Raw genomic sequence first — 25,640 nt, forward strand, 5'->3', positions numbered from 1 at the left:
TGTAAATGCTGATCTTGTGGGAGTTTCTGCCCACAGTGGGCAGCGGTGTGAATTGCTAACAGCAGCAGTACTAGCAGGAGTTGATCAAGTATATAGTTCAACAACAAATTACTTTTTCTGGCGTGCAGTTATTATGCAGACAAATGCGGTATTCTGTTCCTGCGACAGCACACACACACACACACACACACACACACACACACACACACACACAAACACACAGCAATGAGATGAGTAACCAGTTTTTTTTGTTATTTTCAGGTGGCATTTGTTCAGGGGGTAATGCTGGCCGGGACATCAGAAAAAAACTCTCTTCTTTAAAATGCTGCTATGGGATATCCGAGTGAACATGCATCTTGGTCCTAGGTTTAACATCTCAGCCAAAGAACAGTTGCTCCATCAAGGAAGCAATCCTTCAGTCATGCACCAGATGGTTTTCTTAGATGATGTAGTCAAGTCCAGATTTCAGCATAAACCACAACTTTCTGGCCCAGAGGTGAGATCGCTACCAACTGGCGGACCTCTAGGCCCCATGTGAAGGATGGCCACTTGGCCTTTTTTTTGTTTTCATTCACAGGATGTGGGAGTCGCCAGCAAGGCCTGCATTGATTGCCCTGAACAAGGCAGTGATTGGCCAGCTTCTTGAACACAACTGAGTGGCTTGCTAGGCCATTTCAGAGGGCAGTTAAGAGTGACTCTCGAGTCACATATAGGCCAGACCGGGTAAGGGCAGCAGATTTCCTTCCCGCAAGGGCATTCGTGAACCAGATGGGTTTTTGCGACAATCCGATAGTTCCATAGTCACCATCACTGAAAGTGGCTTTTTAATTCCAGATTTATTTCATTGAATTTAACTTCCCCAGTTGTCGTGGGATTTGAATCCGTGTCTCCAGATCATTAATCCAGGCCTCTGAATTACTAGTCCAGTACCATAACCTCTGTGCTACCCTACCCGTTGCTGATGGGTTTCTGCCAATTATGGAGCTATACCGAACCTTCATAAGAGGAGGGAAGAAAATTGGCGTGGTGTGGCGACCAGATAATTTCCATTTGATGAAGGGTGTGGCAACAAGAGCTTCCAACTATTGAAACTCAGTCACCTCGTTCATATTTTGGAGCCTGAAGTTGCTGGGCAACTGTGATTCTTTGGTATGCATGCATTGCAAACTGCCTATAGTGGATAAAACAAATCAAACCTCGAGCAATTGTACAACGGAATAACACTTGACGCAAAGAGTAGAAATGTCTTTTGAAGAGTTCATTTCAAATAAGACTTGAGTATGTTCTGTGTGCAGAAATGTGGCTTTACTTCTGAAAAGCTGATTAGAGCTGAAGCTTTTGTGGAGTGCTGCTCACCACAGTAACGTGTGCAGGTTAAATCAGACTTGGTTCGGAGGAGAAGAGAACATGCTGGGACACAGGTCGATATTATAATCTGATTTCAGTGGAGGATGCTGAAGGAGAAATCTCTCCCTCACATGACGGGCTTAGCAGAGGCCTAGTGAAGCCCGTGCCAATGTCTTATGGCTTAGAATTTGCATCTACCATCAGATATCCTGAGCTGTGCGTGGGTGGCAGTTAGTGGGTGGTGAAATTAGAGAAGGATTCCTCAGCAGCTCAAGTCCTAGATTTAACCCTTTGAGACTAGTTAAACTTCTACAAATTACTGTGAGGCATGATTCAGGGAAAGTGCATTCTTAAGGAAACTACAATACCACTTACCGTCTTCCCTGTGCATTCATTTTAAATTTTAAATCAGCAATTTGTATTCAGAGACAGTGTAGCTTCTTTACAACAATTGCAGCTTTACTGCTGATTGTAGTTTTCTATGTAATTCTGCTCTGCAATGAGTCTGTCCATGGCCAATTTGTACTGCCACTGAAGTGGGGCGAAGGCTTTTTGTACAATTTAATTCACACCAGCATTTTTGCTGAAAAGTACATTGGAAGGAAAAGGACTGCCACTGCTTCCTGCGGCAGATATGCAATAACAGGAATTCGCTCCTGATTGTGGATTTCTCGTCCCTTATTGTTCTTCAGTTCTGAACACACTGATGTGGTCACTTTGAGTGGCAGTCAGTCGGACCCAGCATTATTGTCTCCTTTTTATCAGCAGTTTTCCCCAATGTTCTTCTGAAGATTTTGACATGTTGAGGTGGCTTGGTTCCATGGGTGCCCTCCGGTACCTCACTCTGCTGCACATTAAACGTGTATAATCCTTGACGGTGAGTGTTGTCAGGTCATTCGTGTGATGAGTGGATTCATTGCAGCCGAAGCATGCCCAGTGTTCACCAAATGTCCAGACACATGCACTTTCAGCAGGGGTCATTGAGTGCTGATCAGGAGCAGCATCTCGGACCAATTAATTATGGTTTTTAATAAGACTTGATACTATTGAAGTAAAGACTGGTCCATCTTTTTCTGCTCAACATTTCTTACAGGAAACTAATATCTGCGTGAAATGGAATCTTGTTTAAAGAGTACTTGAATTTATTAGCTGGTCAATTCTTTCATCTTAAGTGTATCTACTTCATGTAGGCTTCATTTATAGCAGACGTGTATATACCTTTCACTCACACATGTGCCTGAACGGACCACCAACTATGGCGGAGATTTCCTCTGTGTGCAACAAAGTCACAAAGCCTTTCTCTATAAATGGGCTTATTACACATAGCAGTCAAAGGAAATCTTCCCCCCTGTGTTACCTGCCCAATTCTTTCCGATATATTGTTAATTGGATAGCGTGCATAGAGCTATACTCATTTCAGGCTGGAGTATAGCGTCGAACTATTTAAAACCTGCTGACCAAGAAATCTGACAAAATACAAGAAACATAGAAACATAGAAAATAGGTGCAGGAGTCGACCATTTGGCCCTTCGAGCCTGCACCGCCATTCAATATGATCATGGCTGATCATGCAACTTCAGTACCCCTTTCCTGCTTTCTCTCCATACCCCTTGATCCCTTTAGCCATAAGGGCCACATCTAACTCCCTTTTGAATATTTATAACGAACTGGCCTCAACAACTTTCTGTGGTAGAGAATTCCACAGGTTCACAATTCTCTGAGTGAAGAAGTTTCTCCTCATCTCAGTCCTAAATGGCTTACCCCTTATCCTTAGGTTGTGACCCCTGGTTCTGGACTTCCCCAACATTGGGAACATTCTTCCTGCATCTAACCTGTCCAATCATGTCAGAATTTTATATGTTTCTATGAGATCCCCTTTCATTCTTCTAAATTCCAGTTAATATAAGCCTAGTCGATCCAGTCTTTCTTCATATGTCAGTCCTGCCATCCTGAGAATCAGTCTGGTGATCCTTTGCTGCATTCCCTCAATAGCAAGAATGTTCTTCCTCAGATTAGGAGACCAAAACTGTACACAATATTCAAGGTGTGGCCTCACCAAGGCCCTGTACAATTGCAGTAAGATTTCCCTGCTCCTATACTCAAATCCTCTCGCTATGAAGGCCAACATGCCATTTGCCTTCTTCACCGCCCGCTGTACCTGCATGCCAACTTTCAATGACTGATGTACCATGACACCCAGATCTCGTTGCACTTCCCCTTTTCCTATTCTGCTGCCATTCAGATAATATTCTGCCTTCATGTTTTTGCCACCAAAGTGGATAACCTCACATTTATCTACATTATACTGCATCTGCCATGCATTTGCCCACTCACCTAACCTGTCCAAGTCACCCTGCAGCCTCTTAGCATCCTCCTCACAACTCACACTGCCACCCATCTTAGTGTCATCTGCAAATTTGGAGATATTACATTCAATTCCTTCATCTAAATCATTAATGTATATTGTAAATAGCTGGGGTCCGAGCACTGAACCTTGCGGTACCCTACTAGTCACGGCCTGCCATTCTGAAAAGGACCCGTTTATTCTGACTCTCTGCTTCCTGTCTGCCAACCAGTTCTTTATCCATGTCAATGCATTACCCCCAATACCATGTGCCTTAATTTTGCACAATCGTCTCTTGTGTGGGACCTTGTCAAAAGCCTTTTGAAAGTCCAAATACACCACATCCACTGGTTCTCCCTTGTCCACTCTACTAGTTCCATCCTCAAAATATTCTAGAAGATTTGTCAAGGCATTACTAAACTTCCAGAATGAACATATAATTGGCAAATGAATTACAATATAGTTAAGTGTGAGGTGGTACATTTTGGTGGGAAGAATAAGGAGGCCATATACTCCTTGGACAAGAAAGCCGTGATTTTACAAACCCATTGGATGCTGGATCCATCCCGGCCTCTGAAATGAATTTCCCCTGATTGGGCTTGTCAAGCCGGCCCAGCATGTTTGACGGCCAATTAGAGGAAGCTGGACTGGTGATGTCAACTGATGACGCGCCATCAGCCGGTTTCCTTAAAGGGACCATGGCCAACTTTATTTTGATATTTGTGCTGTCAGTATTTTACAGCATTGAGGTGCTGCAAACACTGACAAGCACTGCACAAAGATGCAGGGCTGCACCCAGGCTCTCCCATGACTCCCTCCAGATGCTTATGGAGGGAGTCGCAGCACACTGGGAGGTCCTCGTCCTTCTCCCGAGGAGGTCAACACAGCCTGGTTGCACATTGCACAGGAGGGCACAAGCAGGGATGTTGTCAGGAGGACCTGGGTGCAGTGCCACAAACATTTCAATGATTTCAGTAGATCACGAAACGTTACTGCAAAACCACACTGAATCTCATCCTGTTGTGCCTCTCGTCACAACCTCATCACTCTTCCTTCCTAACTCTGTTCCTGCACATCCTTACTCACACCAACTTACCTTGCACCTCCACCCATCCCTCTCTATCTACATTATCAGATTCCCATCTCACTAGCCACCCCTAACACTCACCCTCATCCTAATGCAATCATACCAACTAACAACACACTTGGGCATCGTATGCAATGCTCATGTAAAGTTTCTGTTAATGTGTCATTGAAACCTTGATTTTCAACACTTTAAGTTCTTGGACAGATTTATGTGCACCTCTGGAAGTGGCTTCGTGAGTTGCAGTAAATTGAAGAGATATAATGGTAACCCCCGCAATGGTGATGAGTGTGAAAGGAATGACTTGGAAGGATGCTTCATGGGGTTGGTGAGGAGTGCAACCAACCTGGCACAGCATGTGGCAGCCAGGGTGTACAGCATCAAGTGAAGTAAATCTGACCATATTGAGGCCATTCCTGGTCTCCCAGGCAGCAATGTGATCGGGTGCTGATGCGCTGAGTCCTGCGCAGCATCAGCTGATTGCGGAGAAGGTTGATGGTGCTGCTGGTGTGCCTGGTGCTGCTGATATTGAGGCTGATCATGGTGGGATTCTGAGGACCAAGGTGAGAGAGTTTCAAAGGCACCCATGCTGATGGAATAGATGGCAGGTGAAGTAGAGATGACAGAAGTGATCTGTCAATGGTGAGAGAGTTAATGCGGTCAGACTGGATGGAGACTTGTGTAAAGGCTTGCAGCATCCTGAATCTGTAGTGGAAATGCAGTTTAGGGAAGCTCGTAGTTAAGGCAACATATCTCAATCATCTGGGAGCTTTGACTTGACATTTGAAGCTGCCAACTCATCAGCTGTTTCAGTGGCCACTGGCCTCAGCTTCACAGACGAGGTCCAGGCACAGCGGGAAACTGGTGGGCGACCTGTCAAATCCAAAAATCTGGGGGAAAAAACATTCATAAGTGGCTGTTAACCTGCCACCAATGATTTTATTGCCCCCCCCCCACCCCGCCACCCCGCCCCCGCCGCTGCGAGTCTGGTCAGCTCAGTGCTGACAGACCCGACATTTGGTAAAGATGTGTGGCGGCAGGTTCACAGTGGGGTCCCGACCCGCTGGGGGAAAAAAATTACTTTCCCATCCGACTCACCACTGATCGTGCCTGCTGATTCCCTGCAAAATCCAACCAAAGAGTCTAAATGGTTAGAGGAGCAAATTCAGAAATCATTGAAAGCAGTGATACAGATTAATAAGGCCTTCAGAAAAAGCAAACAAAGCACTGGGGCTCAATTCTAAAGGGATGGAATTGAAAAGTAGTGAAGTTACGTTAAACTTGTTTTGAACCTTGGGTAGAACACACTTAGAGGACTGTGCACTGTGCGGTCTCCATATTATAAAAAGGATATAGAGGCACTGAAAAAGATGTACAAGGATGATACCAGAATCGTGAGGTTATACTTATCAGGAAAAACTGAACCAGCTGGAGCTCTTTTCTGTAGAAAAGAGAAGACTGAGGGATAACCTGATTATCTTTAAGATTATAAAGGCGTTTGATGTGTTAGACATAGTGAAGATGTTTCCACTTGTGGGAGAGATAAAAACTAGGGCCCATAAATGTGAGATATTCACTAATAAATCCAATAGGGAATGCAGGAGAAACTTCTTTACTCCGAGAGTGGTGAGAATGTGGAACTCGCTACAACAGGGAGTAATTGAGGCAAACAGCACAGAGGCATTTAAGGGGAAGCTGGACAAGCACATGAGAATGGAGGGATAGAAGGATATTCTGATAGGATTAGATGAAGGAGGGTGGGAGAGGCTCTTGTGGAGCACCTTGTAGAGGGACGTCACCAAGATCCAGGTCAGTGATTGGAGCAAGGGCAGGTACAGCAGGAGCGACGAGGTCGGGGCGAAGGAGCGGCAAGAAATAGTAGAGGGATGTGATCGGGGCCCAGGAGAGGCACGAGTTCGGGGCCCAGAAGAGGCAAGGGCCCAGGGGCAGCACGGGCCAGCCCACACTGCGATATGTGTGCGCACGAGATCTGTGCAGCAGATCTGGTCTCCAGTCGTCTTGGTTAATCCTTGTCACTGGACCAAGACCTAGCCCTGTCAAGCCCGTGTGGTGGCTGGTGTGCAACGGCCACCACACGTTAAAAAAATCCACACACACGCATTTAGATTTAGTTCGGGACCTGGAATTTTAGGTCCTTCATTGAAACACCTGTGAACTTTTTGACGTGGAAGCAAGTCATCCTCGATTCGAGGGACTGCCTATGATGATGATGATGATGATGATGATGTGGAGCATAAACACTGACATGGATCAGTTGGGTCGAATGCCCTGTTTCTGTGCTGCACATTTAATGTAATTCAATGTAAAAATCAAAGTAATCGTGCCTCCTTCAACTAACAAAAAGAACTTGCGGACTACATTTGGTAAATTGAGACTGGATTCTGAAATGTTGCTGCATGTGCATCCTGAAGGCACATTGTGGCATGCAAACAGTAGGTCACAAACCCATTAATTCAAATAGGAAACTCTAAACGGATGTGGATAAAAATGATGAGGCCAGATTATGCTCGTAATGGGATGTTTTCTATAAAAAAAATCTGGTTTCCAGAAATTGAGTTTCCTGATTCTTAGAGAGTCTTATTCTTGTAACATCCGCACCACAACAAATAATCAAAAACATCTTTCCTGCTATGTCCTTTCATTGAGTTACCATGGATTCAATTGTTACCCAGAGAAATAACATCCTACTAAAATGGAATTTGTATTTTATTCACCATTTGATTGTTTAACATTTGTTTTATTGGCTATAATTCTGAAGTAAGTTAAAAGTAATTTAGTAAGAATTCGAGCCTGCTTCTCAAAGATCCTGTTAGCTCTGTCATATCACAGCTTGCAAATTACTTTAATCTCTATGCCAAATATATATATATATATATACATATAAAGATACTGAAAGTTTACATCACTGAATACTGCAGAACACAATTTTAAAAGGGCAAGTTACTTTGGGAGTATTTTTTTATATTTCATTGAAGGTTTGGGTTTGTAATGTATTTGCTTCATGGGTTCTTTGTTAAGAATTCACAGCAACACATTGCTATTAAGAACTAGTTGGTTTATTAACAAAGGTGTCACAATCACACTACACATTACCAGTTCATGCACTAGGCTCATAACTGCATACCTCATCGTGGATGACCTAAACCCAACTGACTGGGGTTTTATTGAGTCTTGTGAACATCACGTGACTGGCTCAGCCACTCACAATGCAACAGCTCCACAAATCTGTGAGCATACTCACAGGTGCAGACATAGAAAGATTGGCCCCAAGTTTCCACACGCGGCGAAAAAGGCGCACCTCAGAGCTGGGCGCCTGTTTTTCGCGCCGGAAAAAAAGTGCAGTATTCTCGAGCTCCTTGGAGCTCGATGTCTGCTTGGCGTGGCGCACGGGACGGAGCCTACCACTCGCGCCGATTTTGTAAGTAGGAGGGGGCGGGTACAATTGAAATGAGGCTTCTTGGTGCCAGCAACCCTGCGCATGCGCGTTGGAGCGTTCGCGCACGCGCAGTCTGAAGTAAACATTGGCACTCGGCCATTTTTAAAAGTACTGCAGAAAAAGTGAAGATTTGTTTCTTGGACCCCTGCAAAGGCTTGCATTTTAATTTTCTTCATATTTCTGTGTGTGAGGGAGTGCTTTTAGCAGCACTGCTGAATAAATCACCTGCTGAAATCAGTGAGTTCAGCTTTTCACTGCTAAACTTGCAGAACCGGTGCCTGCAAATTAAGAACTGTGTGTTTGGAGAAATAAAAGTGCCAATTCAACTTTGCAATGGATCAACTTCCACCAAGAACAAAGAATTTCTTGCATGAGGAAGCAAACCATTGCATAATATGTGGTGCACCCATTCTGCAAATTTAAATATAAAGATGTCGATGTGGCTGCCTCTCCCTGTCCAAATGGCCTCAGTCAGTCCCCCTCACAGCTCGAAGGCTTCTGCTGCTCCCGACCAGCCACTGACGCCGCTGCAATCCCATGGCCGAATGGCCTCAAGTACGTCTGGGTGCTGCATCTTCGCGGGGAATGAAGGCCTGCCTCAAGCACCAAGGCTGCTTGCTGCCTGCCGCTGCCGTCGAGACACTGACGCCACACCCCTGCCTGAAAGGCCTGCCTGAAGCACTTTCACACAGGTAGGAACATGGTTTATTTAATCTTTTCTTTGCTTATAAATTTTTATTCAGGTTGGATTTATTTGTATAATATTTGTATAAGTATAACTAAGGATTGATTGTAGAATTTAATGACTTCCCTTCCCCCCTCCCCCCCCCGCCCCACACCTCGTTCCCGACGCCTAATTTGTAACCTGCGCCTGATTTTTTTAAAGTGTAGACAAGATTTATTCAAGCGTACAAAAATCTTCACTTACTCCATTCTAAGTTAGTTTGGAGTACGTTTTCACTGTGGAAACTTTGAAATCAGGCGTCAGTGGCCGGACACACCCCCTTTTGAAAAAAAAATTCAGTTCCAAGGTGAAACTGTTCTACCTGACTAGAACTGCAGAAAACTAAATGGAGAATTCCGATTTCTAAGGTACTCCGTTCTACACCAGTTGCTCCTAAAAATCAGGAGCAAATCATGTGGAAACTTGGGGCCATAGAAAATAGGTGCAGGAGTAGGCCATTCAGCCCTTCTAGCCTGCACCGCCATTCAATGAGTTCATGGCTGAACATGCAACTTCAGTACCCCATTCCTGCTTTCTCGCCATACCATTTGATCCCCCTAGTAGTAAGGACTACATCTAACTCCTTTTTTAATATATTAATGAATTGGCCTCAACAACTTTCTGTGGTAGAGAATTCCACAGGTTTACCACTCTCTGGGTGAAGAAGTTTCTCCTCATCTCGGTCCTAAATGGCTTTCCCCTTATCCTTAGACTGTGACCTCTGGTTCTGGACTTCCCCAACATTGGGAACATTCTTCCTGCATCTAACCTGTCTAAACCTGTCAGAATTTTAAACGTTTCTATGAGATCCCCTCTCATTCTTCTGAACTCCAGTGAATACAAGTCCAGTTGGTCCAGTCTTTCTTGATATGTCAGTCCCGCCATCCCGGGAATCAGCCTAGTTAACCTTCGCTGCACTCCCTCAATATCAAGAATGTCCTTCCTCAAGTTAGAAGACCAAAACTGTACACAATACTCCAGGTGTGGCCTCACCAAGGCCCTGTACAACTGTAGTAACACCTCCCTGCCCCTGTACTCAAATCCCCTCGCTATGAAGGCCAACATGCCATTTGCTTTCTTAACCGCCTGCTGTGCCTGCATGCCAACCTTCAATGACTGATGTACCATGACACCCAGGTCTCGTTGCACCTCCCCTTTTCCTAATCTGTCACCATTCAGATAATAGTCTGTCTCTCTGTTTTTACCACCAAAGTGGATAACCTCACATTTATCCACATTATACTTCATCTGCCATGCATTTGCCCACTCACCCAACCTATCCAAGTCACTCTGCAGCCTCATAGCATCCTCCTCGCAGCTCACACTGCCACCCAACTTAGTGTCATCCGCAAATTTGGAGATACTACATTTAATCCCCTCGTCTAAATCATTAATGTACAATGTAAACAGCTGGAGCCCCAGCATAGAACCTTGCAGTACCCCATTAGTCACTGCCTGCCATTCTGAAAAGTACTCATTTACTCCTACTCTTTGCTTCCTGTCTGATAAACAGTTCTCAATCCACGTCAGCACACTGCCCCCAATCCCATGTGCTTTAACTTTGCACATTAATCTCTTGTGTGGGACCTTGTCGAAAGCCTTCTGAAAGTCCAAATACACCACATCAACTGGTTCTCCCTTGTCCACTCTACTGGAAACATCCTCAACAAATTCCAGAAGATTTGTCAAGCATGATTTCCCTTTCACAAATCCATGCTGACTTGGACCTATCATGTCACCTCTTTCCAAATGCGCTGCTATGACATCCTTAATAATTGATTCCATCATTTTACCCACTACCGATGTCAGGCTGACCGGTCTATAATTCCCTGTTTTCTCTCTCCCTCCTTTTTTAAAAAGTGGGGTTACATTGGCTACCCTCCACTCCATAGGAACTGATCCAGAGTCTATGGAATGTTGGAAAATGACTGTCAATGCATCCGCTATTTCCAAGGCCACCTCCTTAAGTACTCTGGGATGCAGACCATCAGGCCCTGGGGATTTATCGGCCTTCAATCGCATCAATTTCCCCAACACAATTTCCCGACTAATAAGGATTTCTCTCAGTTCCTCCTTCTTACTAGACCCTCTGACCCCTTTTATATCTGGAAGGTTGTTTGTGTCCTCCTTAGTGAATACCGAACCAAAGTACTTGTTCAATTGGTCTGCCATTTCTTTGTTCCCCGTTATGACTTCCCCTGATTCTGACTGCAGGGGACCTACGTTTGTCTTTACTAACCTTTTTCCCTTTACATATCTATAGAAACTTTTGCAATCCGTCTTAATGTTCCCTGCAAGCTACCTCTCGTACTCTATTTTCCCTGCCCTAATCAAACCCTTTGTCCTCCTCTGCTGAGTTCTAAATTTCTCCCAGTCCCCGGGTTCGCTGCTATTTCTGGCCAGTTTGTATGCCACTTCCTTGGCTTTAATACTATCCCTGATTTCCCTTGATAGCCACGGTTGAGCCACCTTCCCTTTTAAATTTTTACGGCAGACAGGGATGTACAATTGTTGAAGTTCATCCATGCGGTCTCTAAATGTCTGCCATTGCCCACTGTCAATCCCTAAGTATCATTCGCCAATCTATCCGAGTCAATTCATGCCTCATACCTTCAAAGTTACCCTGCTTTAAGTTTTGGACCATGGACTCGGTTTCATTCTCCATCCTAATGTAGAATTCCACCATATTATGGTCACTCTTCCCCAAGGGGCCTCGCACAACGAGATTGCTAATTAATCCTCTCTCATTACACAACACCCAGTCTAAGATGGCCTCCCCCCTAGTTGGTTCCTCGACATATTGGTCTAGAAAACCATCCCTTATACACTCCAGGAAATCCTCCTCCACCGTATTGTTTCCAGTTTGGTTAGCCCAATCTATATGCATATTAAAGTCACCCATGATAATTGCTGCACCTTTATTGCATGCACCCCTAATTTCCTGTTTGATGCCCTTCCCAACATCACTACTACTGTTGAGGTCTGTACACAACTCCCACTGGTGTTTTCTGCCCTTTGGTATTCTGTAGCTCCACCCATACTGATTCCACATCATCCAAGCTAATGTCTTTCCTTACAATTGCATTAATTTCCTCTTTAACCAGCAATGCCACCCCGCCTCCTTTTCCTTTCTGTCTATCCTTCCTATATGTTGAATACCCTTGGATGTTGAGTTCCCAGCCTTGGTCACCCTGGAGCCATGTCTCCGTGATGCCAACCACATCGTATCCGTTAACTGCTATCTGCACTGTTAATTTGTCCACCTTATTCCCAATACTCCTCGCATTGAGGCACAGAGCCTTCAGGCTTGCCTTTTTAACACACTTTGACCCTTTAGAATTTTGCTGCAAAGTGGCCCTTTTTGTTTTTTGCCTTGGATTTCTCTGCCCTCCACTTTTACTCATCTCCTTTCTGTCTTTTGCTTCTGTCTCCATTTTGTTTCCCTCTGTCTCCCTGCATTGGTTCCCATCCCCCTGCCATATTAGTTTAACTCCTCCCCAACAGCACTAGCAAACACTCCTCCTAGGACATTGGTTCCAGTCCTGCCTAGGTGCAGACCGTCCGGTTTGTACTGGTCCCACCTCCCCCAGAACTGGTTCCAATGCCCCAGGAATTTGAATCCCTCCCTGCTGCACCACTGCTCAAGCCATGTATTCATCTGAGCTATCCTGCGATTCCTACTCTGACTAGCATGTGGCACTGGTAGCAATCCCAAGATTACTCCTTTTGAGGTCCTACTTTTTAATTTAGCTCCTAGCTCCTTAAATTCGTCTCATAGGACCGCATCCCATTTTTTTACATATATCGTTGGTACCAATGTGCACCACGACAACTGGCTGTTCACCCTCCCTTTTCAGAATGTCCTGCACCCGCTCCGAGACATCCTTAACCCTTGCACCAGGGAGGCAACATACCACTCTAGAGTCTCGGTTGCGACCGCAGAAACGCACTTGAATCCCTTATCACTATCGCTCTCCCACTCTTTTTCCTGCCCTCCTGTGCAGCAGAGCCAGCCACGGTGCCATGAACTTGGCTGCTGCTGCTCCCCCCTGATGATAATCCCCCTCAACAATACTCAAAGCGGTGTATCGGATTTGCAGGGGGATGACCGCAGGGGATCCCTGCACTACCTTCCTTGCACTGCTCTTCCTGTTGGTCTTCCATTCCCTATCTGGCTGTGCACCCTTTACCTGCGGTAAGACCAACACACTAAACGTGCTATTCACGTCATTCTCAGCATCGTGGATGCTCCAGAGTGAATCCACCTTCAGCTCCAATTCTGCAACGCGGTCCGTCAGGAGCTGGAGGCAGATACACTTCCCGCACACGTAGTCGTCAGGGACACCGGAGGCGTCCCTGATTTCCCACATAGTACAGGAGGAGCATAACACATGACCGGACAGGGTTAAATATACAAATCTAGCACGGATCCTAATCGATCCTGCAATGGGAGGCACTCGCATACAGAGCCATTAAATTCATTAGCTGGCGCTCCCTCTTCCAACTGGGAGTCAACTGGGTTTCCAAGTGAGTCAATGAGTAAAATTTGTGATTTCTCTTTATGGGGCAGGGAAACAAGCTTCGGATTTTGTAAACTATACATATTTAATATACTTTAGCCCTTCTTATAATATCAATTAAGAATGGAAATCTATTCAGTTGTTTTGAGTTTGTCAACTTGGGTCACCAAACCAAGTTATTTTTTCCTCAGATGAAGACATGCTGCTATCGGCTCTCAAAGAGTTACTGGCAAAGCCATGTTGAATGTTTCAAAGGCTGCTAAATGGTGACGGTCAAGTCCCAAGAAACATCAAGTACTGCATGTGACTTCCACTGAGAGTAGCGATCAAACTGCAATACTGAATTGAAACTTTTTGCTCTGCTTAATGTTTAACACCTGGAACTTGGGATTTGTTGATAGTAGGCACTCTGGTTGATGGTCCACTGGCTGGCAACAATCTCCATGGCAGTGGCTCTCTGGTTTTGTTTTTAATTGTCCAAGCCAGAAAAAGGAGAACATAATTCTTTGCAGAATGATTCTGAAGTTACTTTATCAGAAGCCCAATGTCGTAATTATAAGCTCATTGTCTGCTCTGCCAAGAAATGCGTTCTTCACTTTACTGCAGACAGCTGTGTAAGTGATTGATGCATGTCTCTCAGCTACAATTATATTAAAAGTGCCTGGGTTGAAACGTTGAATGTAGTATATTCTAGCAAAGCGCAGAAAAGGAGCGGAATATCATTTTCAATTTATGAAGTGAATCAGGGGTGTAAGTTGGTGCTTTAACTTTGGATCTGCTATGTGAGTGGGAGAGATAATTGAGGTGAGCAACGGCGACAGTGGAAGTACAATTCCCGACTTTGCACTCGGGATCATTTCAAGTCAGGCACAGCACTTGTTAGGGAGCCCCGCTTTAATCACCCTGACAATGTGCCTCACCTTCAACTCTGAACGAGAATTTGCCTGTTGCTCCATTGGAAATTGTGAATTTCCATAATGCTTAATCATACAGCATTTCTGGGTGGGAGTGCAAAATTTGAGGGCAAGTTCGTGCAATGGGTTCACGCCTACTAAGTGCTGAAATGAGCTGCCCAAACCTTTTCCACTTGGGACCCTGAACAGCTGCGAGAGAGAGAGAGTGAGAGAGAAAAGTTCATTCCATCTGGGCTGAATTCAAACACAAGCTGCAGGGTGAAAGGACAGTGTGCTCGCCCAGTGCATCACCCACTCCCCATGAAAGCTGAACAAAGCTTAAAAACAAATCTGCATAAATAAGATGTTGCCAACAGCAGAAAGTATAAAATATGAAAAGAACCAGTGTTCCCGGTTACTGGCCTACACAGTTTCTATCTGAAGCCATCGGGTTAGAAATTGGATCTTGTTGCACCCTTTTAACGAGTTTAAAATGGGCACAATGTGCCTCAATTTTGCAACTAAAATCCTGGAAAAAGTCCAAACTGAAATTGGGTGTGGTCATTTTTTAGGTATTCGGGGCAGCCAGCTAAAACAGGCATTAGGCCCTTGCAGATGCTAATTTGGGGCCTGATGACTGTTTTAAGTCCCCACTCCTCCATAGAAATTCGGATACCCTGAGTGGAGCAAGAGTCGGGTCTGCTCTGCTCAGGCTCTCGACATGTGGATGCAGCCCAGAGAGGGGGCACCACTGTAGAAGTAATTACTTAAAAAAAAAATTGATCTGCTGCAGGAGTGCTCCAGTTGACCGCTTCAGGCTATGATTGGTTGTCCTCCCCTTACCTGAGGGTGCTACCAACAAGGCAAGCTCCCGCTCACCAGTTGTCGCTTTCACCAGTTGTCGCTTTCATCAGTTGTCCCTCTCACCAGTTGTCCCTCTCACCAGTTGTCCCTCTCACCAGTTGTCCCTCTCACCAGTTGTCCCTTTCACCAGTTGTCCCTTTCACCAGTTGTCCCTCTCACCAGTTATCCCTTTCACCAGTTGTCCCTCCAACCAGTTGTCCTTTCACCATTTGTCGCGATCACCAGTTGTCCCTCTGTCCAGTTGTCCCTATCACCAGTTGTCCCCCTCACCAGTTGTCCCCCTCACCAGTTGTCCCCCTCACCAGTTGTCTCGATCACCAGTTGTCCCTCTCACCAGTTGTCCCCCTCACCAGTTGTCCCTCTCACCAGTTGTCCCTCTCACCAGTTGTCCCTCTCACCAGTTGTCCCTCTCACCAGTTGTCCATCTCACCAGTTGTCCATCTCACCAGTTGTCCCTCTCACCAGTTGTCCCCCTCACTAGTTGTCCCTCTCATCATTTGTCCCTCTCACCAGTTGTCCCACTCAGCATTTGTCCCTTTCACCATTTGTCCCTCTCACCATTTGTCCCTCTCACCATTTGTCCCACTCAGCAGTTGTCCCACTCAGCAGTTGTCCCTTTCACCAATTGGCCCGATCACCAGTTGTCCCGATCACCAGTTGTCTCGATCACCAGTTGTCTCGATCACCAGTTGTCCCTCTCACCAGTTGTCCCTCTCACCAGTTGTCCCTCTCACCAGTTGTCCCTCTCACCAGTTGTCTCACTCACCAGTTGTCCCTCTCACCAGTTGTCCCTCTCACCAGTTGTCCCTCTCACCAGTTGTCCCTCTCACCAGTTGTCCCTCTCACCAGTTGTCTCGATCACCAGTTGCTCCTCTCACGAGTTGTCCCTCTCACGAGTTGTCCCTCTCACGAGTTGTCCCTCTCACGAGTTGTCCCTCTCACGAGTTGTCCCTCTCACGAGTTGTCCCTCTCACGAGTTGTCCCTCTCACGAGTTGACCCTCTCACCAGTTGTCTCTCTCACCAGTTGTCTCTCTCACCAGTTGTCCCTCTCACCAGTTGTCTCTCTCACCAGATGCCCCTCTCACCAGTTGTCTCGATCACCAGTTGCTCCTCTCACGAGTTGTCCCACTCACAAGTTGTTCCTCTCACCAGTTGTCCCTCTCACCAGTTGTCCCTCTCACCAGTTGTCCCTCTCACCAGTTGTCCCTCTCACCAGTTGTCCCTCTCACCAGTTGTCCCTCTCACCATTTGTCCCACTCAGCAGTTGTCCCTTTCACCAATTGTTCCTATCACCAGTTGACCCTATCACCAGTTGACCCTATCACCAGTTGACCCTATCACCAGTTGTCCCTATCACCAGTTGTCCCTATCACCAGTTGTCCCTATCACCAGTTGTCCCTATCACCAGTTGTCAATATCACCAGTTGTCTCGATCACCAGTTGTCTCTCTCACCAGTTGTCTCTCTCACCAGTTGTCCCTCTCACCAGTTGTCTCGATCACGAGTTGTCCCTCTCACGAGTTGTCCCTCTCACGAGTTGTCCCTCTCACGAGTTGTCCCTCTCACGAGTTGTCCCTCTCACCAGTTGTCCCACTCAGCAGTTATCCCTTTCACCAGTTGTCCCTCTCACCATTGATCCCACTCAGCAGTTGTCCCACTCAGCAGTTGTCCCTCTCACCAGTTGTCTCGATCACCAGTTGCCCCTCTCACTAGTTGCCCCTCTCACCAGTTGTCTCGATCACCAGTTGCCCCTCTCACTAGTTGCCCCTCTCACCAGTTGTCCCTCTCACCAGTTGTCCCTCTCACCAGTTGTCTCGATCACCAGTTGTCTCTCTCACCAGTTGTCTCTCTCACCAGTTGTCCCTCTCACCAGTTGCCCCTCTCACCAGTTGTCTCGATCACCAGTTGCCCCTCTCACCAGTTGCCCCTCTCACCAGTTGTCCCGATCACCAGTTGTCCCGATCACCAGTTGTCCCGATCACCAGTTGCCCCTCTCACCAGTTGCCCCTATCACCAGTTGCTCCTATCACCAGTTGTTCCTATCACAACTCGATAACAAGTCCACATGAATTTCTAGTTAATTAGGTCTGTAGGGCCCAAATAGGGCCCACCCGTTTTTTTCGGCGCACTCACATGAGATGCGCCAACTTCCTACGATCCAAACGGCGGCAAAAAAATGTCCCCGGATTCTGGCCCCTCTGCCAACTCTCCCGGGGCGTGGCGAGTTCATTGGGGGCTGGAGTTAGGACCCTGTTCCTAAAAGAGTGTCGGCAGCTGTCCGCATGCGCAGTAGAGCGTTCACGCATGCGCAGTAGCTCGTTCCATGATTGTGATGAAGCGTGCCTGCAGTGTGGGAGTAACGCATCACGCCCCTGTCCTGGGCCAAGTGGCCTGCCGCACAGGCCAGCCCGCTGCCTTCCCACGCTGAAGGCTACAGGAAACAGGTTTGTGTGGGGAGACTTTTGATCGGGGCAGGTGCGGGGAGGGGGAAGAGTTTTCATCGGGGGGGCGGGGGGCGGGGGGCGGAAGGAGGAGAGTTTTGATCCGGGGGTGGGGAGGAGAGAGGAGAGTTTTGATGGTGTGGGGTTGGGGGGGCGGAGAAGAGAGGGGAGTTTCGATGTGGAGGAGGGGAGAGAAGAGAGGGGAGTTTTGATCTGGGGGGGAGGAGAATGGAGAGTTTTGATGGGGCCGGGCGGGAGAAGAGAGGGGAGTTTTGATCTGGGGTGGAGGAGTGAGAGGAGAGTTTTGATGGGGGGGCGAGAAGAGAAGAGAGTTTTGATGTGGGGGTGGTGGGGGAGGAAGAGAGGAGAGTTTTGATGTCGGCAGGAGGCCGGGGGGTGGTGATAACTGCATAGCCAGTAATTTTAATGAGCTTACTCAAGACTTTCCTTCACCTGTTGATGAGAACTTTCCTATGAGCAGGAGGTACTTCTATTTTTTATTTGGATATTTTGAAAAAATTATGTAAATATGTTTTGTCTCTACTTCTTTTATTTTTGTAGTTTAAGCTTCCATGAATGCTTTTGTTGCATAGTAAATTAACTTTGCGAAGTTTATCATATGTCCTGTATAGCTGTTTGATCCTATTCACATTCTTTAGTCAAGTCATTAAGTACCTACCTGCGCTGATTTCTTAACTCTCCGCAAGGGGTTTCTGTGTGGCCAGAAGTGGCAATATACGCTGGCCTAAGTTCGTTTGGAGCAACTATTAGCTGTCCAAACTGGCTTAACTGGCCAAAACAGGCGTAGGTGGCTGGTAACGCCCCCTTTTGAACAAAACTAAACTAAATTTTAAAAATCCTAACAAACTCACTTACACTGGTGCAAATTGAATGTGCAAAATGGGGATTTTTAAGATATTCCAAAATAATCAAGTTGCTCCAAAAAAAACGGAGCAACTCCTGGGCAATTTTGGGCCCATAATACAGTGTACATTTTACTCGCTTCAGTGGAACCAAATGTCCTGTGCTTCAAATGCATCACTCTGAAAGAAGGACTTGATTTCAGATAAAGTGCCCGATTTTATCTGGACAGTAAAGAGAACTCCCCCGTGATATAGTTAGTGACGTCATTGCTTTACAAATTATGCCCCCTGATCAAAATATGACATCACATTTGAAAAACTATTTAAATATGGTTAACACAACCATGAACTATTCGCTGAAGTTTTTTTCCTGTGACTTTATTGCACTACAGGTACAATTTCTCAAATCTGGCAACCTCGGGACTGAGACCGTTCCGGTTTTCGGATTTTTCTGGATTTCGGACAAGAAAATCAATAAAATCAGTAGGCGAATTTGAATGGATAAGACAAACAAGGAGTACATGAAGTAGAATAAACACCAGAGCGTCTGAAGAGCGTTCGTATGCTACCGAGACAGACAAAGTACTAGTGGTGGTGTGGGTCAGGTCGAGTCGGGCCGGATCGAGGGTCATTCGGCAAGACTCGGACCGATCGCATGCCATTTAAAACATAGCGGCGAAGCCGATAACTAGTCTGGCCCGCCGGTTTTTGGACAATAATTCCCGATTTTATTTTACTGAATATCAAAAGAGATATCCGGTTTTCGGACAATTCCGATTTTCGGACAGCCGCATTTGAGACATTGTACCTGTAACACAATTCGGGACTGATACTTTAAATTCAACGCCTCAAATTGTTTTCACCTCTGTTGCCATCGGTGAAAAATCTCTCCTCACTAGCACTTCACCCTCGTGTTAAGTACAGGTAGTTCAATGCAGAGTTTGAAAGGACAAAATCTATAATTGCAGGGCGTTATTCATAGAAACATAGAAAATAGGTGCAGGAGCAGCCCATTCAGCCCTTCGAGTCTGCACCGCCATTCAATGAGTTCATGGCTGAACATGAAACTTCAGTACCCCCTTCCTGCTTTCACGCCATACCGCTTGATCCCCCGAGTAGTAAGGACTTCATCTAACTCCCTTTTGAATATATTTAGTGAATTGGCCTCAACTACTTTCTGTGGTAGAGAATTCCACAGGTTCACCACTCTCTGGGTGAAGAAGTTTCTCCTTATCTCGGTCCTAAATGGCTTACCCCTTATCCTTAGACTGTGACCCCTGGTTCTGGACTTCCCCAACATTGGGAACATTCTTCCTGCATCCAACCTGTCCAAACCCGTCAGAATTTTAAACATTTCTATGAGGTCCCCTCTCACTCTTCTGAACTCCAGTGAATACAAGCCCAGTTGATCCAGTCTTTCTTGATAGGTCAGTCCCACCATCCCGGGAATCAGTCTGGTGAATCTTCGCTGCACTCCCTCAATAGCAAGAATGTCCTTCCTCAAGTTAGGAGACCAAAACTGTACACAATACTCCAGGTGTGGCCTCACCAAGGCCCTGTACAACTGTAGCAACACCTCCCTGTCCCTGTACTCAAATCCCCTCGCTATGAAGGCCAACATGCCATTTGCTTTCTTAACCGCCTGCTGTACCTGCATGCCAACCTTCAATGACTGATGTACCATGACACCCAGGTCTCGTTGCACCTTCCCTTTTCCTAATCTGTCACCATTCAGATAATAGTCTGTCTCTCTGTTTTTACCACCAAAGTGGATAACCTCACATTTATCCACATTATATTTCATCTGCCACGCATTTGCCCACTCACCTAACCTATCCAAGTCACTCTGCAGCCTCATAGCATCCTCCTCGCAGCTCACACTGCCACCCAACTTAGTGTCATCCGCAAATTTGGAGATACTACATTTAATCCTCTCGTCTAAATCATTAATGTACAATGTAAACAGCTGGGGCCCCAGCACAGAACCCTGCGATACCCCACTAGTCACTGCCTGCCATTCCGAAAAGTACCCATTTACTCCTACTCTTTGCTTCCTGTCTGACAACCAGTTCTCAATCCATGTCAGCACACTACCCCCAATCCCATGTGCTTTAACTTTGCACATTAATCTCTTGTGTGGGACCTTGTCGAAAGCCTTCTGAAAGTCCAAATATACCACATCAACTGGTACTCCTTTGTCCACTTTATTGGAAACATCCTCAAAAAAATTCCAGAAGATTTGTCAAGCATGATCTCCCTTTCACAAATCCATGCTGACTTGGACCTATCATGTCACCATTTTCCAAATGCGCTGCTATGACATCCTTAATAATTGATTCCATCATTTTACCCACTACTGAGGTCAGGCTGACCGGTCCATAATTCCCTGCTTTCTCTCTCCCTCCTTTTTTAAAAAGTGGGGTTACATTGGCTACCCTCCACTCGATAGGAACTGATCCAGAGTCAATGGAATGTTGGAAAATGACTGTCAATGCATCCGCTATTTCCAAGGCCACCTCCTTAAGTACTCTGGATTGCAGTCCATCAGGCCCTGGGGATTTATCGGCCTTCAATCCCATCAATTTCCCCAACACAATTTCCCGACTAATAAAGATTTCCCTCAGTTCCTCCTCCTTACTAGACCCTCTGAGCCCTTTTATATCCGGAAGGTTGTTTGTGTCCTCCTTAGTGAATACTGAACCAAAGTACTTGTTCAACTGGTCTGCCATTTCTTTGTTCCCCGTTATGACTTCCCCTGATTCTGACTGCAGGGGACCTACGTTTGTCTTTACTAACCTTTTTCTCTTTACATACCTATAGAAACTTTTGCAATCCGCCTTAATGTTCCCTGCAAGCTTCTTCTCGTACTCCATTTTCCCTGCCCTAATCAAACCTTTTGTCCTCCTCTGCTGAGTTCTAAATTTCTCCCAGTCCCCAGGTTCGCTGCTATTTCTGGCCAATTTGTGTGCCATTTCCTTGGCTTTAATACTATCCCTGATTTCCCTAGATAGCCACGGTTGAGCCACCTTCCCTTTTTTATTTTTACGCCAGACAGGAATGTACAATTGTTGTAGTTCATCCATGCGGTCTCTAAATGTCTGCCATTGCCCATCCACAGTCAACCCCTTAAGTATCATTAGCCAATCTATCCGAGCCAATTCATGCTTTATACCTTCAAAGTTACCCTTCTTTAAGTTCTGGACCATGGTCTCTGAATTAACTGTTTCATTCTCCATCCTAATGCAGAATTCCACCATATTATGGTCACTCTTCCCCAAGGGGCCTCGCACAATGAGATTGCTAATTAATCCTCTCTCATTACACAACACCCAGTCTAAGATGGCCTCCCCCCTAGTTGGTTCCTTGACATATTCAGAGTTCAAGTGGACACGGTATGAAAGCAGAAATCCCCAGGCACAAACAACAGTTCGGCAAAGACCCCTGACATTTTCTAAAATTGTCTTTCCACTAAATAAACTAGCGATGTCCTTTTTAATAAAACATTCTCCTGGACTGAAAGGAAAAAAAGAGTTTGTTCTAGTAGGTTTCAGCTACCACCTTATTTAGTGCAATGTAAAGAATTCACATCTATGCGGCACTCCGCAAGTGAACTGCACACAAAAGCGTGGAAACTCAATACAAATGTTAACAAAATTCTGCCAAAGTTACAATGAGTCCAATTACAACTGAAAGTGAAATTCAAACGTTAATTCACATTTACTAGAATCCAGCACCGCAATTGTTGAAGAATATATGCAGAATGTCCCATTGAAGGGCTCCTTGCATTCAAACCTTCATTATGGTGCCTCGTGGTTTCCTGAAAAATGCAGCTGAAATGCACCAATAGGGATGAGCTATAAACTGTGTTTGACAGTCAGATCAATCTGAATGGGCCCAATTTGGATGTCTTTGAAAAATGCAAATTTTAGCTCAACACGGAATTTAATTTGGCTGGTTTCGTTTCTTTAAGAGCAACATGGCCGTGGGAAGTAGGGTCATTCTGACTATGTTATTTGGGCAAGGGTGTCATTTTCGGTATCATGTTTGCAAATTGTTGTCAAAGCCTTTATTGCTGAATGGTACCATGTTGGCAGCAATATTTATCTACCTTCCCTTGGTGAAGGTAGTTGGAGAAAGTGGCTGACATGTTTCTTTGCAAAAGATGCTCACTTCTCTTTCCGTCAACTGCTTGTATCCACCCATGCTTTCTCCTGGGCTGAAGTCAGGAGGTCTAGGATCCATATGCTCATCCTTAATCTTGAAGGCAAAGATGTGGAGATAGTTGCAGTGATAGGGAAGATATTTTTGAGGCATACATTTGGACACATCATATCCCACCATGAGCCACACAAATGTTTTACAACATTTGCTAAAATGCTTATTTAAAGTGACCGATATTTTTCCAAAATTGGAATCAGGGGTATTTTTTATTGACAGTGAGTTATTGGGGCTGGTGTTTCTTTTTGTTGATATTATCCCTTCCAGTTTTCCTGAGCGTGTTGCCTCTTGTTGGGATTTGATTCCACCAATTCTGGTTGCCTTCGAGTATCTTGCCAATCTCCATGTGTGAGATTTGAGAGTGTTGGCACTCTTTGCAACAGCGGGTCAGTTGACACAAAAAATCCCTCAAATTTGAACATTCTGCATCTAACACCTCCAATTTTGCACAGATGTCTTGGAGGTGGTGAAAGTGCCAGTTTCTGAGCAGATCTGAGGGACAGAAAGTTGCATATCCTTAAAAAATAGTCACTCGCCCTGCCGATATCTGAACTGCTGCACTTTCTGGCAATAGCCATTGGGCAGTAATCAGGAGTGAAGGCTCAGTTATGGGAGCTGAACATTACAGTTGCTAAGGAAATTGAAGTCGGCAGTGGCAGAAAAGCAATCATCATCTTTGTGCCAGTACCCCAACTGAAGTCTTTTCAGAAGATCCAAGTGCGACTTGTGCGAGAGCTCGAAAATAAATTTTGTAGTAAACACCTTGTCTTCATTGCACAGAGGAGAATTTTGCCAAAATCAACCAGAAAAAGCAGAAACAAGAACAAGCAGAAGTGCCCCGGAAGCTGTACATTGACTGCAATGCATGATGTCATTCTCGAAGACCTGGTTTTCCCGAATGAAATTGTGGGTAAGAGAATTTGTGTGAAACTGGATGGTACAAGGCTCATCAAAGTCCATTTGGACAAGGCGCAACAGAACAACATAGAGCACAAAGTGGATACATTTTCTACTGTCGACAAGAAGCTAACTGGCAACGATGTTGTGCATGAATTCCCAGAGTTCCAACTGTAAATTCTGCAGAATGGCTTAAATAAATTATTTTGTTCCTATCTGGAAAAAAAAAAGGAACCATGGCTGATTTTCTTCCACAGCCTAGCCTAAGGGCATGGAGGTTCCCCTACTGCAAACTCAGCTGAGATCAAATAATTCACCACATATTAGGAATCAAACCTGGGACTTCTGGTCTGTATGACTCAGTTACCTGCTGCCTTTAACAACCAAGCTCCTTAAGGGCAGTTTCAAAGAAGCACACTTTCTGCCATTGGTTGTAGTTGAATCAATTATCTATTTCGTTGAGGAACAATGGGACTTGTTACTGCAGTGAATTGTAAAGTATTACGTTTCAAGGACACCCTCAAAGCCTCCTTGATGAAGTACAACATCCCCACCGACACCCTGGCCAAAGACCGTCCGAAGTGAAGAGCATCCGGGAGGGCGCTGAGCACCTCGAGTCTTGTCGCCGAGTGTATGCAGAAAGCAAGCACAGGCGGCAGAAGAAGCGTGCGGCAAACCAGACTCCCCACCCACCCTTTCCTTCAACGACTGTCTGTCCCACCTGTGACAAAGACTGCAATTCCCGTATTGGACTGTACAGCCACCTGAGAACTCACTTTTAGAGTGGAAGCAAGTCTTCCTCGATTTCAAGGGACTACCTACGATGATGATGATGATTACATGGCCTACAGCTTCATACATTTTTGGCTTGCAAATCAAAAATCCCTTCCTCTACTAATTGAGGTGATGTACACCAGGGCAGGATTCTAAAGATAAGCCTCCTGTACTTGCTTATATTTGAGTCTCAACATTAACTGTTGGCAGGATATCCAGCGATAAGGGTAGCACAGTTCATCTCAATTCTGCTCTCAGCTGACTCTCACACACATCCATACCTTTCAGCAGGAGTCACTGGATAGGAATCAGGAGCAGGAACCCTGGCTGATTTCCTGCCCCAATTCATAGCCTAGGGACACTGAGGTAAACTATAGAGCTCTGATTGAGATCAATTACTCGGCATAGAGCAGGGATTGAATCTAAAGCCTTCCTTATCTATATAATTCTGTACCACACCAATTGATGCATCTAACCACTGACCCAGTGGAGGTTCTCTGTCAGGTAACTTTTAAAACATGTGTTAATTTTCTACTTGACACTGTGGTAACTCACCAATACTTTTCTTTTGGTAAATTATCAGTCTCGCTCTGTTTTCCGCACATGAAAAGCTGTTATCATAGTTCAAGTGGATTCCCACCGTTGTTGCTCTTGGTTGAAAGCACACCCTGTGTTTTAACATTTCCTTTATAATTATTGTTTGGAATACCGTGTTTCCTTTGTAGCTTTTAATAAATATAAATATTTAATGTTGCAGAGCACGTGGAGATTGACTTTCTGTTCTTTCCTAGTGGCGTAACATAGAATTAGAGAAAGATAGGAAATGTCAGTTAGTAGCGCGCTTGTTCCTGGGTCTGAAGGTTGGGTGATGGAGCTGCACATCAGGAGGCTGGGTTCATCATCTGATTTCTTAATCCAGTGTAATATTCCAGAAGTGTTCGATCCTTTGGATCAGATATTAAATCGAAATTCTGTCTCACTGTTAAAGATTCTATACTTACTTGACGATCAGGGAACTCGCCCAATGTTCTGGCCAACAGTGCTCCTCAACCATCAGCATCATAAACACGTGAATTGTATTCATGACATGGATGCTCATGGATGTTGCTACCATTGAAAAACTGCTGTGTTTGCCATTTCACAGTAGTCTGATATATGAATTGGTGCAAGATGATTTGACATGATAAACAACAACAACAACTTGCATTTCTGTA

At 45.4% G+C, this 25,640-nt stretch overlaps 1 protein-coding gene across 1 annotated transcript; it reads left to right on the forward strand.

Annotated features, from left to right (window-relative positions):
- The first annotated feature begins 349 nt into the window (after positions 1 to 349).
- Positions 350 to 23,829, forward strand: LOC139226222 (small ribosomal subunit protein eS7-like). The gene is made up of 4 exons (XM_070856846.1): positions 350 to 496; positions 13,959 to 14,090; positions 18,930 to 19,020; positions 23,348 to 23,829. Exons 1-4 carry the CDS (start codon positions 350 to 352, stop codon positions 23,827 to 23,829), a joined length of 852 nt encoding a protein of 283 aa, XP_070712947.1.
- The last annotated feature ends 1,811 nt before the right edge of the window (positions 23,830 to 25,640 follow it).

Source organism: Pristiophorus japonicus, chromosome 16 (genome assembly GCF_044704955.1).
Source record: "Pristiophorus japonicus isolate sPriJap1 chromosome 16, sPriJap1.hap1, whole genome shotgun sequence".
Lineage (NCBI taxonomy): Eukaryota > Metazoa > Chordata > Chondrichthyes > Pristiophoridae > Pristiophorus > Pristiophorus japonicus.

Coding starts and splice junctions, on each gene's coding strand:
- LOC139226222 (XM_070856846.1), top strand. CDS start 350: ATGCATCTTGGTCCTAGGTTTAACATCTCAGCCAAAGAACAGTTGCTC. Junction 497..13,958: donor CACAACTTTCTGGCCCAGAG/GTGAGATCGCTA, acceptor TAATTGTCCAAG/CCAGAAAAAGGAGAACATAA. Junction 14,091..18,929: donor ACTTTACTGCAGACAGCTGT/GTAAGTGATTGA, acceptor ATTGCACTACAG/GTACAATTTCTCAAATCTGG.